Source organism: Anomaloglossus baeobatrachus, chromosome 11, assembly GCF_048569485.1.
Source record: "Anomaloglossus baeobatrachus isolate aAnoBae1 chromosome 11, aAnoBae1.hap1, whole genome shotgun sequence".
In the NCBI taxonomy this organism is placed as follows: domain Eukaryota; kingdom Metazoa; phylum Chordata; class Amphibia; order Anura; family Aromobatidae; genus Anomaloglossus; species Anomaloglossus baeobatrachus.
The window spans coordinates 156,644,558-156,659,879 of record NC_134363.1 but is presented as its reverse complement, the minus strand read 5'-3'; the positions used below and the strand labels follow the sequence as shown (position 1 = coordinate 156,659,879).

The 15,322-nt window shown below is 43.9% G+C and overlaps 1 protein-coding gene across 2 annotated transcripts in view; it reads right to left on the bottom strand.

Moving 5' to 3' along the window:
* Positions 1–15,322, bottom strand: part of PLCH2 (phospholipase C eta 2) — a 909,460-nt gene that overhangs the window by 155,527 nt on the left and 738,611 nt on the right. For both annotated transcript variants that reach the window (XM_075328181.1, XM_075328182.1), the window contains 2 exons: positions 13,629–13,832; positions 6,467–6,587 (listed from right to left, as the gene is read on the bottom strand). In XM_075328181.1, the coding sequence (XP_075184296.1) occupies positions 6,467–6,587; positions 13,629–13,832 (325 nt within the window). The remainder of the gene's footprint in view (positions 1–6,466; positions 6,588–13,628; positions 13,833–15,322) is intronic.

The window sequence follows — 15,322 nt, the reverse complement described above, 5'->3', positions numbered from 1 at the left end:
AACTGGCAGACAGGTCATGAGTCCCCTCGTTCTGTAGCTAAATTCATAACTGTCACAATGAGAGCATTGGCGTCCGCCTACGACGCTCCCAGGCAAAGTTATGGCCAATATCCCCTTTGCTGGATAATTCTGATCCATGCAGGGGGAGTGGCAGTGCTTCCCTGTGAGGTCACTAAGGTAGGAGGGGACCTGGATCTGCCCAGGTTGATAACCCTACTTCGGCCATTTTCCAGGGTTCTTCTGCTCGGGGGCCTGGTTGGGAAAGACCTGTGAGGGAGTTCCTGGAAACCTGGTCTACAGCGCCCCCCTGTGGCCAGACGCAACAAGGTAACTGCTGGAACTGTGTATGCCTGTTTGTAACCCATGCTTTGATTGTAACTGTACTCTGACATATGTATATTCTGTAGATTCCCTATTGTATATATTGTAGTTCTAGTGTGCTTTAGGCTGATTAAATTATATAATTAATCTTGGGCTGTTCTGTTATCTCGATCTTGAATCCCACGTCTGTGTGTTCGGCTAATAGTTACCGTAAATCGGTTGGTGGCAGCGAATTGTGCCAAGGATTATTGTGGGGAGGCCAGTGAGATTCGGGGAGATTTTATATATTCCGCCCGCGGAGGTCGGGGGAATATATACCTTACTCTCACCGGGGACCCTTCAATAATCGGCATAAGTAGTATAGCGGCCTCCTTGCTTATTGTCGGGCAATTCCATAATTGGCCTGACTATAAGAGGGGCGCTAGAGAGCGCGTCACGTGCTCTGTCTGTCGGTCGGGAGGTATAAAGGAGGGGTGACCCCCACTTGTTACCCCCCGATTGTGACGTACTGGTAGCCAGCGCGGGGGATTTCTGAGTGACCCCCCCGGTGGTTTGTGACAACTACCAACCAGAAACTATAAAATATCAACCAAACTTTTAAAGTGTTAACATTTGCAAAAATGCTTAATTTTTTTTTTGGCCCTTTGTCTGCACATTGCTGGGGGCCCGAGTCATGAGACCACCTCAGATTGATCAATAAATCCCTGAGTTAAGGAGACAGGGGAGCATAGCTCTTGCCCAAGTGTGCACACATGGTGGAGTACAGATTCGTCATAGTTATCGGTAGTCTCAGGACCTTGATCCTCACCAATCTGCTGCCAAACCTGGTCTAGTTACTATTTAACACTAATTTGAGACCCTAAAGGGTTTTATTTTCTTGGGAAAAGGTGACAATGATGCAGGGGCGGACATCTCATTGGTGCAAATTGTGTGGCTGCACAGGGGTCCAAGAGGTCAGGGGGCCCATATCTACCTCCAAAACAGGTGGAATTGTGCATTGCGATGAGCTCTTTGGCCGCAGAGGGCCCATATATCGTTTTTGCACAGGGGCCCTTTTCTGTCTGTGTCCACCAGTGCAATGATGAGTAGTGCTGCCCTCGTTGTAGCATTTATTTGGGCGGTCATTCGTCAGTATCAGGGCTTCTCCTTCTAAACATCAACACAAATCATGAAATCATGCAAACCGAGGACCACTGGCAGACACAGACAGAAAAGGGCTCCTGTGCAAGAACAATATATGGGCCCCTCTGCAGCCCAAAATCTCATCATAATGCACAATTCCACCCGCTTTGGAGGTAGAAATGGGCTCCCTTACCTCTTGGGTCCTATGCAACCGCACAGGCTGCACCAATGATCTGTCCACCCCTGCCGAAGACTGTATCACTGCATGAGCAAGCGTATATATGGTAGCCAGATAGATGAGGTGCACGACAAACCATGGTGACCTGATTAGTTCTGTCCACATTTTTATGCACAAGAAAAAAATGAAAAAAGAAGTTTCCCACAACTTAAAGGGAACATGTGAGGATGATTTCATTTATCAAACCAGGGCTTTATCCATGTACATCATGAAACAACAAGAAAAATGATGCCTGTCTTGTAATAATCTGACATACAATGGCTGAGAAATCAAGGTTTGAAGAAATATGCAAATTAGCCTAAATGTTCCTTGGAGGCGGTACTGTTGCTGCACACTGACACACCCCCAGTGCAATTCCAGGCTAATTTGCATGCGCTTCAAAGCTTGATTTCTCAGGAATGGCACCTCGGATTACTACAAGACTTGTATCATTCTTCGTGTCATTCTATGATATAAACAGCCGCACGTTACTACTAATTTAATTCGTAAAAGCGTAACTGACAAGTAATAATATTCAGTTATTAAAATCTGATTTTTTATAAAAACAATTTACACCCATTGTCATGTTAAAGGAAACCGGATGATGTTCCTTTCTTTTAAAAGGCGAAATGATAATGTCCATAATGGACACATTATTATGGAGTCCCGTACTCTCAGACAACGAGCTGCCGGGAGCGAGAGGTCAGTAACTCCGCACTGAAAAAAACATGAAATCCACTCCAAGAGGCTTTAATTGAAACTCACACAGAGATGAATGTCCGGAAAAATCAATCCAGTAATTTCTAACAACTTGATGTGCAGTTCAGTTATGGACTAATGACAAGAGATCGGCCGCGGCTCTGCTCCACAACAGGGAACTAAAGCACAACTGATTATGGGGTGCCTCAAAGTTGGGGATTACATCAATGTGAATTTTATACATATATGTGATTTTTTTTTGGTACTTGAAGTTTTGCAATGTTTGTGAGCAAACTCAGTTACACTCCTCACCCAGCTGGTAGCTTAGGAGCAAGATTTGGTGGGTGGGGTTTTGGGTGCAAGAGGCTGCAGCCACTATATAGCTTCTTCAGGGTACAGTTAAAGCTTAGCCAGTGCACATTGCCAGAAACATATCGCAGAGAGTCAAAAAACTATGTATCTCTCAAAAGAGAAACCAGTTTACTTTGTTTAAAATAAAATAATAAACTAGCTGTAGTGCTCGCATTGCCCGTCTGTTTGTCTCTGTCTCTTTGCCCGCCTGTCTCTTTGCCCGCCTGTCTCTTTGCCCGCCTGTCTCTTTGCCCGCCTGTCTCTTTGCCCGCCTGTCTCTTTGCCCGCCTGTCTCTTTGCCCGCCTGTCTCTTTGCCCGCCTGTCTCTTTGCCCGCCTGTCTCTTTGCCCGCCTGTCTCTTTGCCCGCCTGTCTCTTTGCCCGCCTGTCTCTTTGCCCGCCTGTCTCTGTCTCTGTCCCTTTCCCTGTCTGTCTCTGTCCCTTTCCCTGTCTGCCTCTGTCCCTTTCCCTGTCTGCCTCTGTCCCTTTCCCTGTCTGCCTCTGTCCCTTTCCCTGTCTGCCTCTGTCCCTTTCCCTGTCTGCCTCTGTCCCTTTCCCTGTCTGCCTCTGTCCCTTTCCCTGTCTGCCTCTGTCCCTTTCCCTGTCTGCCTCTGTCCCTTTCCCTGTCTGCCTCTGTCCCTTTCCCTGTCTGCCTCTGTCCCTTTCCCTGTCTGCCTCTGTCCCTTTCCCTGTCTGCCTCTGTCCCTTTCCCTGTCTGCCTCTGTCCCTTTCCCTGTCTGCCTCTGTCCCTTTCCCTGTCTGCCTCTGTCCCTTTCCCTGTCTGCCTCTGTCCCTTTCCCTGTCTGTCTCTGTCCCTTTCCCTGTCTGTCTCTTTCCCTTTCCCTGCCTGTCTCTTTCCCTTTCCCTGCCTGTCTCTTTCCCTGTCTGTCTCTGTCTCTTTCCCTGTCTGTCTCTGTCTCTTTCCCTGTCTGTCTCTGTCTCTTTCCCTGTCTGTCTCTGTCTCTTTCCCTGTCTGTCTCTGTCTCTTTCCCTGTCTGTCTCTGTCTCTTTCCCTGTCTGTCTCTGTCTCTTTCCCTGTCTGTCTCTGTCTCTTTCCCTGTCTGTCTCTGTCTCTTTCCCTGTCTGTCTCTGTCTCTTTCCCTGTCTGTCTCTTTCCCAACAATACACAACTGATAAAATACATATAGAGGTGCCTCAATAAAGAAGGGCCTAATACACGAGAGGGTAAGCGTAAGAAATTCTAGAATGCTGCATATAAGGGCTCACTGGTGGTGGCCGCAGCTCATAAAAGGACAAATCTGATGACATGTTCCCTTTAATGGTATTCAAAGCAGTGGATCGTGACTGTATAAAACAGATTAACAGGGATGCAGGGTTCAATCCATTTATAGTTCTGCAAAGTTGCTATAAATGATCACACAACACAAGTCACTCATCGATTCTCTGGTGTGATGGCCCACTACCCCGATGCATGTTTAGCCAATGTGCTTCTTCAAGGGGACAAAATGTAAACCCTGTATTATTCTTATCCTCCAGTGGTTTCACAGTTTTTCAGCGTCACTTTGCTCCTGTGGTGTCATCTTGTGGCAAGTAACTAGAGATGAGCGAACCCAAGATTTGGTTTTCAAATTGAACACCAACTTAAAAAAACAAAGCTTGGGTTCGGATTCTTTAAGTGCGAACTTAACAAGCATGAGCAACACTGTGCTCAGCCCAGTGCGACCACTTGCAGTGTTTGAATGACAAAAGTGGGTGACAAAAAAAATAATTTTGAATAACACTGCCCACCCTCCACCAGAAGTGATCTGCTTATGCCTGGCTATATGTAGGCAGATACTCAAACTGCCAATTAGGGATTCCAAACCTTCTCAGGCAAAGTTTGGACCAGTGGAGGTTTAGTTCATTTGTTCCTAGCGAACCAAACCTCCAAAGGTTCGCTCATTTCTAACCGTAACTTCTGACTGTATGGAAGTCAGACATTACATCACAATCTCTCAGTGCAAGTCTATGAGTGCCAGAACGATGCTCTCATAGACTTGTATTGATTTGTGACATCTGGTCAATGAAACATTGGAGCTGTCACCGGACGACGATGGGAGCAACGGGAAACAGATGAATATGCTACGAGACCGGGGCCAGGTAACTCATAGCACTCCAGAGCCGAATTAAAAATAAATAAATGCTGGAGTGGTGCCTTAAGGCTCTGGCAAACCTGTCCAAAAACTTCCCAAAAATGCCCTGTAAGAGAACTGAACTTGGAAAGGTCTCAAATGGGCATGGCGGAGACACTGCTTCAGAAAAAGGGCAAAATTTACTACAAATTAATCTTCCTTTCGGATACGTTGAACCAAAATTGGAAAGTGTAGTTTGGGTTGTTTGTACAGTTGGTGACAACCTCTATTGAAATAACATAGGTGGCAATGGAAGGCGTTGAACCCTCTCATAGGCCTTACTATTTAAAGGTAGCGGGGGACGGAGGGTGAAGGTTTCACGATCAATACGGCAAAAATGTATTGCTACTTCCAATAGGTGGCGCTAGAGTTTGTCTCCTTCCTGGAGAGACAATTTGAACATTTCCCAGAGGGACTTTGCAGCTATAAGACCCCTCACTGGCAGCCAGACTGGTTTGTCAGGTCTCCGCAAGTCTTTCCCGTGGTCCCCACTATAGCTTCTCATACAGCCAGATCAGATCCCATACTTTGCACTGACGAGGGGCAATCACCCCAAAACACCGTGTCTGCAAATTGGGGTTCTGATCTGGTATAAATTCTAAGGCTACTTTCACACATCAGTTTTCTGCATTCAGGCACAATCCTTTTTTTCCCTGATCCAACGGATCCGGCAAAAAATGTAAAAACCGTATCCACCGGATCCGTTTTTTAATGGATCCGTTATGCCGGATGCGTAAAAAAAAGGATCAGTTGGATCAGTTTTGCATCTGTTTTTGTATCCGTTTTGTCCGTTTTTTTTCCTGGATCCGTTTTTTCAAAACATTGGAGCATGCTCAGTTTACAAAAACGGATCCAGCAGCCGCATCCGTTTTTTGCCGCATTACGCCGGATCCGGCGTCAATAGGCTTCCATTGTAAAATGCGCCGTATCGCGCCAGATCCCGCGCGATGCGTTTTTTTTGCCGGACAAAAAAAACGTTACAAGATACGTTGCCTCCGGCCGCCGCTTTAATTGATTTTTCCGCATCTGGAAAAAAACGGATGCAACGCAAAGCCATCAGGCACAATCCGGTAACAATGCAAATCTATGGGGATAAAACGGATGCGGTACCGGATCCGTTTTACCCGTTTTTGTCCGGATTGTGCCTGATGGAAAAAACCTGATGTGTGAAAGTAGCCTTAGTCATATGAAAAGGCTCGTTAAAGGGACACTTTTGGCTTTTAGGATTGCTACTTCCAATAGGTGGCGCTAGAGTTTGTCTGAGACAATTGTGAATCTAGTACATGGTCGGCCATACATCTGAACGAACGGCATATGTAACACAACAACTACAAATGTCCAGCTGTAGCAAAGAAAACGGATTATGTACTAAAAGTGAAGAATTATTTTACAAAAGTCAAGAAGAAAAAAAGAACAGTAATAAATTTTTCTTTAGCATCTAATGCAAAGTGACGTCAGGTCCAATACAAGTTATTTATGTACGAGGGAGGTGATGGATTGTCCGTCTATAAAACCGTACAGCACCTAAACAGGTTCTCAGCCGCCAAGATGAAATATTTTATTAAGCCAATTGTTTTATCAACCAGATGTGTGCGCGCGAAACAATCCCGACGTGCAATACTTACTCATTTTTGATGAATGCATACTTGTTGATAGTCTCAATGACGTCTTTGAACAGGATTTTGGAAGTCAAGGTGTATCCGTGGTGGACTATGGGCTCTCCGTCTGGTCCATCCCAGCAATCCACTGATGAATTGGAGAGGAAAAAAAATAATTTAGAGAAGTTTTTTATATTTTTATATGGTTATCAATAAACATAGTAAACCCTGAACTACAACAGATGAGAAAACAAGTTGACCACAAAAAAAACATGAAAAATGGTGGACACTTTGTGAATTTTCAAGATTTAAGCCAAATTCAAAGACATTTTTACACCCAAAAACCTATATGTAATATTTCTTAAGGGATTTCTACTGAGGTGTAAAAGGAGATGGACGTTTTCTGGTTGACCGCACTGTTGCTGGAAAAGTTCCTCTCTACCCTTAGTGTGCTTATCTCTTTTTTTTTTTTTCTTTTACAAAGGTTTTCTAAATTCCAAGAACATAGCTTTCTCCTTCATCAATCTTAAAAAAGTTAAAGGGCTATTTGTAGAATCAAACATGATCCCGTATCCATAAAATAATCGATTACCGATTGCAGGAGCTTCGATCATTTGGACCCTTGATGAATGCAAAAATGTACAATCTACCCTTGGAGGTCACACATATATATTTGTTTTCTTTTCTGTTTGTGTCTAATTTCAGTGTCTGATGAAGACCCAAAATAGGGGTCGAACCGTTACATTTTTTGGATTTCTTGTATATTAAAGTCCTTATATTCATTTTTGGTGTGCCAAAAATCTGATGATGGGTTTGAATCCTCCTTGAGCACCCATAATTACCAGTGTGCCATAAACCTTATTCTACTGAATACAAGAATGTGGCTGTGGAGTCCAAGAGTGAAGCTCTGCTGAGACCCAACATGGTGTGAATACTTGATCTCGCCTCCATTCACTGTCCATAACACCGCCCAGAATAGTGGAGCGCTGCACATACATATTATATATATACACATATATATATATATATACATACATACATACATACACACACACAGTACAGACCAAAAGTTTGGACACACATTATCTCTAGAACAACTATTAAGAGGATACTTTGTGCAGCAGCCTTCATGGTAAAATAGCTGCTAGGAAACCACTGCTAAGGACAGGCAACAAGCAGAAGAGACTTGTTTGGGCTAAAGAATACAAGGAATGGACATTAGACCAGTGGAAATCTGTGCTTTGGTCTGATGAGTCCAAATTTGAGATCTTTGGATCCAACCACCGTGTCTTTGTAGAAAAGGTGAACGGATGGACTCTACATGGCTGGTTCCCACCGTGAAGCGTGGAGGAGGAGGTGTGATGGTGTGGGGGGGCTTTGCTGGTGACTCTGTTGGGGATTTATTCAAAATTGAAGGCATACAGAACCAGCATGCCTACCACAGCATCTTGCAGCGGCGTGCTATTCCATCCGGTTTGCATTTAGTTGGACCATCATTTATTTTTCAACAGGACATTGACCCGCAACACACCTCCAGGCTGTGTATGGGCTATTTGATTAAGAAGCAGAGTGATGGGGTGCTACACCAGATGACCTGGCCTCCACAGTCACCAGACCTGAACCCAATCGAGATGGTTTGGGGTGAGCTGGACCGCAGAGTGAAGGCAAAAGGGCCAACAAGTGCTAAGCATCTCTGGGAACTCCTTCAAGACTGTTGGAAAACCATTTCCGGTGACTACCTCTTGAAGCTCATCAAGAGAATGCCAAGAGTGTGCAAAGCAGTAATCAAAGCAAAAGGTGGCTACTTTGAAAAACCTAGAATATAAGAATATAAGTATTTCATTCCATATGTTTTAATTCATAGTTTTGATGCCTTCAATGTGAATCTACAATTGTGTAAACTTTTGGTCTGTACTATATATATATATGTATATATTATATACACACACATACATATACATACATACATACATACATACATATTATTATATATATATATATTTAGATATCTCAATTCAATATGTCTTTTCAATCACTATAGGTTTTGGCTGCTGAAAGTCCAATAATTTAGGGAGCAGAGGTTGCACATGCTCACTTCAGCTCCATTGGCAGTCCTGTCCTTGTGATCAGTGGAGGTCTGAGCATTTGGACCCCTAGTGATCCTGTAAATAGGTGACATGTTTTTATATATCATAATACCATTAACCTAAAAGGAAAAGCATATTAATGAGACATCCACTTTAAAAATTTAGAATTTACACATCTGTCATCTACGAAAAAAGTTGAGTCATATGAGATATTTCATAAAAAAAATAATTTGCATAATTCGAGAAAAAAAAATAGCGCACTTTATAGTACGAAAAGGAGACCAGATTATTTCCTTCCATAGCAGAAGAGAAATAGTGTCATATTTGCAATGTCCAAAAATTGAGCGTGGCACCGGCATTTTCCGGAGCTTTGCTGAACCGACATTTGCTTATCCACAAAGAAAAGCTATTTCTCTTAAGAAAACCAGGTTTACTCGGAATGTATTTAAGACAACACCACGTTACTGCTTCAGCCTTTTATCACTTTCCTGGGAAGAGATGAAATGTGCGGGTCACCGGGAAATAAACTCTTTCAGCGTGTGGCTTCAGTTTATGGAAACATTTATTTTATTGTCAGCGGAGCTTACCCTGAGACTCGAAGACAAAGCCATTTCTCTCATCGTGGTGCTTATTTGATCTTCCCTATTCCATCAAGATATTTCAAGTACTCTTAAAATTTCAAAACATATCGGAAAGGTGAATATGGTTTTCACAAATGTGGAAGACTTCAAAAAGTCTCTGAACCCTCACACATGGAGGAGAGGGATCATCGGCCTAAAGATGATCTGTACCGGGGACAAGTGGTCGTTCAGACATTGCGAAGGTGTTCACAGAAATGGCTTAGTATATTTCATTAGTATTAGGAATCATGTTAACCAAAGCAGCTGGCAATGATAATGTCATCTGTGGGGCTATGAAGACTTTTGACTTTAGGGGTCAGAGAAGTTGTGTGATCCTTTGCTACGTTGGTTGTGGACAGGCCAAAAATTGGGGAACTAGTACATTTCTGACTATCAGGCTGTCAATCACCCAATGGACAAGTGAAACCATTATTTATGGGGTGGATTTGTTGCTTTTTAGCTGGGGTAAAAAAAAATTTTCAGCTTGTGTAAACAGGTGACACTTGCTGCCAAGGTTGGTGTAAACAGGCCATTAAACAACCACCTGATTAGTTAGTATGTAGCCAATTGATCGTTGTGTAATGAGCCCGGTTGACTGCTGTAAGGGGTGCTTCACACACAGCGAGCTCGCTGCCGAGATCGCTGCTGAGTCACGCTTTTTGTGACGCAGCAGTGACCTCATTAGCGATCTCGCTGTGTGTGACACTGAGCAGCGATCTGGCCCCTGCTGCGAGATCGCTGCTCGTTACACACAGCCCTGGTTCGTTTTCTTCAAAGCCGCTCTCCTGCTGTGACACACAGATCGCTGTGTGTGACAGCGAGAGAGCGACAAATGAAGCGAGCAGGGAGCAGGAGCCGGCGTCTGACAGCTGAGGTAAGCTGTATCCAAGATAAACATCGGGTAACCAAGGTGGTTACCCGATATTTACCTTAGTTACCAGCAGCTCTCACGCTGCCTGTGCTGCCGGCTCCGGCTCTCTGCACATGTAGCTGCTGTACACATCGGGTTAATTAACCCGATGTGTACAGCAGCTAGGAGAGCAAGGAGCCAGCGCTCAGTGTGCGCGGCTCCCTGCTCTCTGCACATGTAGCTGCATTACACATCGGGTTAATTAACCCGATGTGTACTGTAGCTAGGAGAGCAAGGAGCCAGCGCTTAGTGTGCGCGGCTCCCTGCTCCCTGCTCACACTGGTAACTAATGTAAACATCGGGTAACCATACCCGATGTTTACCTTAGTTACCAGTCTCCGCAGCTTCCAGACGGCGGCTCCATGCAAGCGCAACGTCGCTTGCACGTCGCTGCTGGCTGGGGGCTGGTCACTGGTCGCTGGTGAGATCTGCCTGTTTGACAGCTCACCAGCGACCATGTAGCGATGCAGCAGCGATCCTGACCAGGTCAGATCGCTGGTCGGATCGCTGCTGCATCGCTAAGTGTGAAGGTACCTTAAATGCAGCCTTATTCTGGAGATAAGCAGTGTAAGATATGAGAGGCCCATTTCGCCGGTTGCAAAAAGTGTATGAAATGATCCAAACTTGGTAGGTCTCTTGATCGCTTAACGTGAACGTCTATCTTTATATCAATTGTGTTCCAGTCTTTTTTGGTAATATGCAGTTTTTTATGCTATATCGTCTCTGTTTACTATATGTATTGCAGATCCGTGGGGATTCGGGTCCTTTCACTCCCATTGATCACTTAAAAACTGCTCCGATTTAGGTTTCACTGCAGGCAGAAGCACTGAGCTCCTGCATTAGTGTGCACAGAGCAGTGTATGGGCTTAACAGAAGGTCTATGAGCCGGTAGACTGCTCCGTGCACACGTTCAGGTAGGAGCTCAGCGCTTCAGCATTCTGAAAAGAGATTCAGAACAGTTTTTTGAGCAAATCAGTTGGGGCCCAAAAACTCCAATCCAAGTTGATTTGCAAAAAATGCAATGGACATAGAAGATACATACTGTACTGTATATATATATATATATATATATATATATATATATATATATATATATATATATATATATATATATATATATATATATATATATATTATATTATATATTTTCTTTAAAACTCCACATTCACTGCGTAGGCAATTACAAGACAGGAGGAGCTAAGGCTGTGACTGCGCACATTGTGTATATCGATTTCAGTGTGCGTTAGTGGGAATTGGTCAGATGATTTTCTAGTACAAAACTAATGGTAACATAGAATAGGGCTTGGGCAGCCCTTTCAGGATCAGTAACTTTTATTGCTCTACCTTCTCCTGGTATCTTGCTGTAAGCCCTAGAGAATTCAGTGTTGCATGCCGGCTAGACAAGCATATGTAACTCCAACCATGCAAACCGAACCGAGAACATGTTGATCCTAATAAACTATAGGGCTATATGTAAATCCAAGCAGATTATGCACTGCTCCCCATGCCCACCTTTCCCATGCTGGCATCAGTGATAGTAAATGACAGTGAAGATTTTTACTATCACTGCGGAGAGGTGGGTGTGGGAAGCAGTGCACAATCAGTTCAGATTTACATATGCTTGACCAGCCGTCACGCAGCACTAAATTCTCCAGGGCTTACAGCAAGATAACAGGAAAAGATAGAGCAATACAAGTTACTGATCCTGAAAAGGCTGCCCAAACCCTATTTCAGTTTATTATTAGTTTTGTACTAGAAAATCACCTGACAGATTCCCTCATCTACCCTTTCTGGCAGCCTGAATGTTCTAATTTACTATTACCTATGCAACAGATTTGGAACTCTGTATTGTAAAAACAAACTCCCTTCCCCAGAGATCCTGTTTTTTTTAATTTTTTGCTATTGCTGAGAGTCAAGGTAGCAAGCTGATCATGGTTACCTATAGAACCGCTGATATACTCAATTCTATCCACATCCTTAAAGGCCACTTCACACATAACGAGATCGCTAATGACATTGTTGCTACGTCCCAGTTTCTGTGACGAAACAATGACTTCACCAGCGATCTCGTTATGTTTGACACGTACTAACGATCCGCCCTCTGCTGTGAGGTCGTTGCTGAATGTCCTGGGCCATTTTTGGCTCGTTGGAGTCCTGCTGGGCAGGATGGATCTGTATGTTTGACACCTACCAACGATCTCGTTAACGACCTAGATGAGAACTTAAAGTATAACACGTAGGCGTGTAATTGCGTCACCTTTTCCGCGCCCCCTCTGCACCGATTGGTTGGCGCTAACAGTACTGCGTTCTGATTGGGTATTGCTTCATGCTTTGTTCCTTTTTGAGCCTTGCTTTGAAGATAGAACCTGTGACTACACCCGGATTCATTCATACTTTGTTCCCGATTGGGAATGAAAGAGGGATGAATCCGGGTGCAGATGCAGCTTCCGAAATCCGAAAAGCAAGCAAGCAACCGGGAACAAAGTACGAATGAATCCGGGTGGAGTCGCAGGTTCTATCCTCAAAGCAAGGCTCAAAAAGTGAGAAAGGATGAAGCGATACAAAGTTGCCTTCTAGGCTGGCCGCCTAATCAGAACACCGTATTGGCCACCAATCGGAGCGGAAGGGTGTGGAAAAGGCGACGCCTATGCATGCCTACGTGGCTTACAGCGTCAAACACTACGCCCCGATTCGAGGTCGGAATCGTTACATAGCTGCTGTGTGACAGGGTCCCAACGACCAACGAGATCGTTATACAGGTCGCTGCTTTGTTACTAAAGTCGTTGGGAAAATGACTGAGTGACATCTCACCAACGATCTCACCAACGATTTAACAACTGTGACGTAGTAACGATCTCATCAACGATCCGGAAACTGACATAGTAACGATCTCATCAACGATTTAACAGAGATCCGGAAACTGTGACATAGTAACGATCTCATCAACGATCCGGAAACTGTGACATAGTAACGATCTCCTCAACGATCCGGAAACTGTGACATAGTAACGATCTCATCAACGATTTAACAGAGATCCGGAAACTGACATAGTAACGATCTCATCAACGATCCGGAAACTGTGACATAGTAACGATCTCATCAACGATCCGGAAACTGTGACATAGTGACGATCTCAGCAACGATCCGGAAACTGTGACATAGTAACGATCTCATCAACGATTTAACAGAGATCCGAAACTGACATAGTAACGATCTCATCAACGATCCGGAAACTGTGACATAGTAACGATCTCATCAACGATCCGGAAACTGTGACATAGTGACGATCTCAGCAACGATCCGGAAACTGTGACATAGTAACGATCTCATCAACGATCCGGAAACTGTGACGTTGTAACGATCTCATCAACGATTTAACAGAGATCCGGAAACTGTGACGTAGTAACGATCTCGTTAAAGATCTCGTTATGTGTGACTGGACCTTAACATGTGGATGTAAAAGAATAAGATAACATTGTTTCCATACATACAGTGTCCTCCCTTATTATGCATAGCATCATCCCTTATTACATAAAGTGTTCTGCCTTATAATGCTTTTTGCAGTTTCTTACCTTCTACACAGCGGCATCCGGCCTGTAAGACCCAGGAATACATGTCCACACGGGACTGAGACATGAGCTGGTCACCCATCAGGTAGGTATTATGGGAGGAGGCGATGAAATAGTTGCTTAGTGGCAAGGTCATGTCTTGATTCACTTGATGATGTTCGGGATTGAAGATATCTCCTGCTGGGCTGCGCATGTAGTTGGTGAAACCTGTTCGCAATGAATCACAAGCAAGTATATGATTCAATATCTGTCAAAGACATGATCTCAATTCCAAACGGATCCTCCCCGTGATTTATGGATAAACTTTTCACAGATGACAAAGTGATGAATTCCCTTTAGAAATGCATTCCCTGTGATAACTTTATAACCTTGCTCTTCACCGGTCAATAACCTTGTCATGTCAGTCTGTACAACAATGCGAGAGTTATTATCCAGGAAAATGACTGTCTTCATCAGGAATCACAAGAACAAACATTTTTTTGTATTATTCCGTAATGGTTCCATTATCCTGTATACACGCTATTAAATTGTCAGCACTGGACCAAAAAATTGTATTTGCAAATTTGTATGTAACATGCTGCATGCACCAAGCGGCACATGATATCAATGAACTATATTCCCTATTACTATCTAAAAGTCCTACGCTCATTATTATTGGGACCATTGCAAAGAATAAAACAAAATACACATTTGTTGCTAATCAAGACAAAACAAAGAAAGGAGGAAACACTGGCACCATTCAGCGAGCTAACTGCTCAATCTTCCTATTTCAGGTTTATTCACGCATTATATGTCTTGTAAATTTCTTTGCATTCTGCCCACAGTGCTCATTCCAAAAGACAACAATCCATACAGTCCATGTGAAAAGAGACGGAAGGCACTCACCAGATATGCGGTAAAAAAAAAAAGCTGTTTTATTCGACCATCAGGTCAGGGGGAAAGGCGTGAGGGAGGTGGGTACACACAATCCGTTGGACGACGGCCGTTTCGCGTCTTTACAACCGACGCTTCCACGAGTCCATGGACTCGAGGAAGCGTCGGTTGTAAAGACGAGAAACAGCCGTCGTCCGACGGATTGTGTGTACCCACCTCCCTCATGCCTTTCCCCCTGACCTGATGGTCGAATAAATCAGCTTTCTCGTGGAAGCATCGGTTGTAAAGACGCGAAACAGCCGTCGTCCAACGGATTGTGTGTACCCACCTCCCTCACGCCTTTCCCCCTGACCTGATGGTCGAATAAAATAGCTTTTTTTTATCGCATATCTGGTGAGTGTCTTCCGTCTCTTTTCACATGGACATTTGTTGCTAATGTTTGCAACTGAAAAATGGTGAAAAAAATCTGCAGAAATGATGAAAACAATGGACTTCTACACCATCGTGAGGCACGTACAATGTTTCAATTGATTCTTATTGGATTTTTTGGAGGAGGTACAGTGTCCAAAAATGTTTTGCTGTAAACTGAATCTGCTACCCATGGCCCAGAAAACCTAGTCATGGTCTGGGAGAGACAATATAAAACATTAGGTGTGAAAAATGTACCGTAATTGTTACTCAGATACTAAGATAGAGGCACATCCATAAGGAATGTGGAGGCCACTGTGCTCTTAGGAACCTTGAGTACTGTAGAAATTCTTTTGTAACCTTGGCCAGATCTGTGCTTTGCCACAATTCTGTCTCTGAGCTCCTTGAGCAGTTCC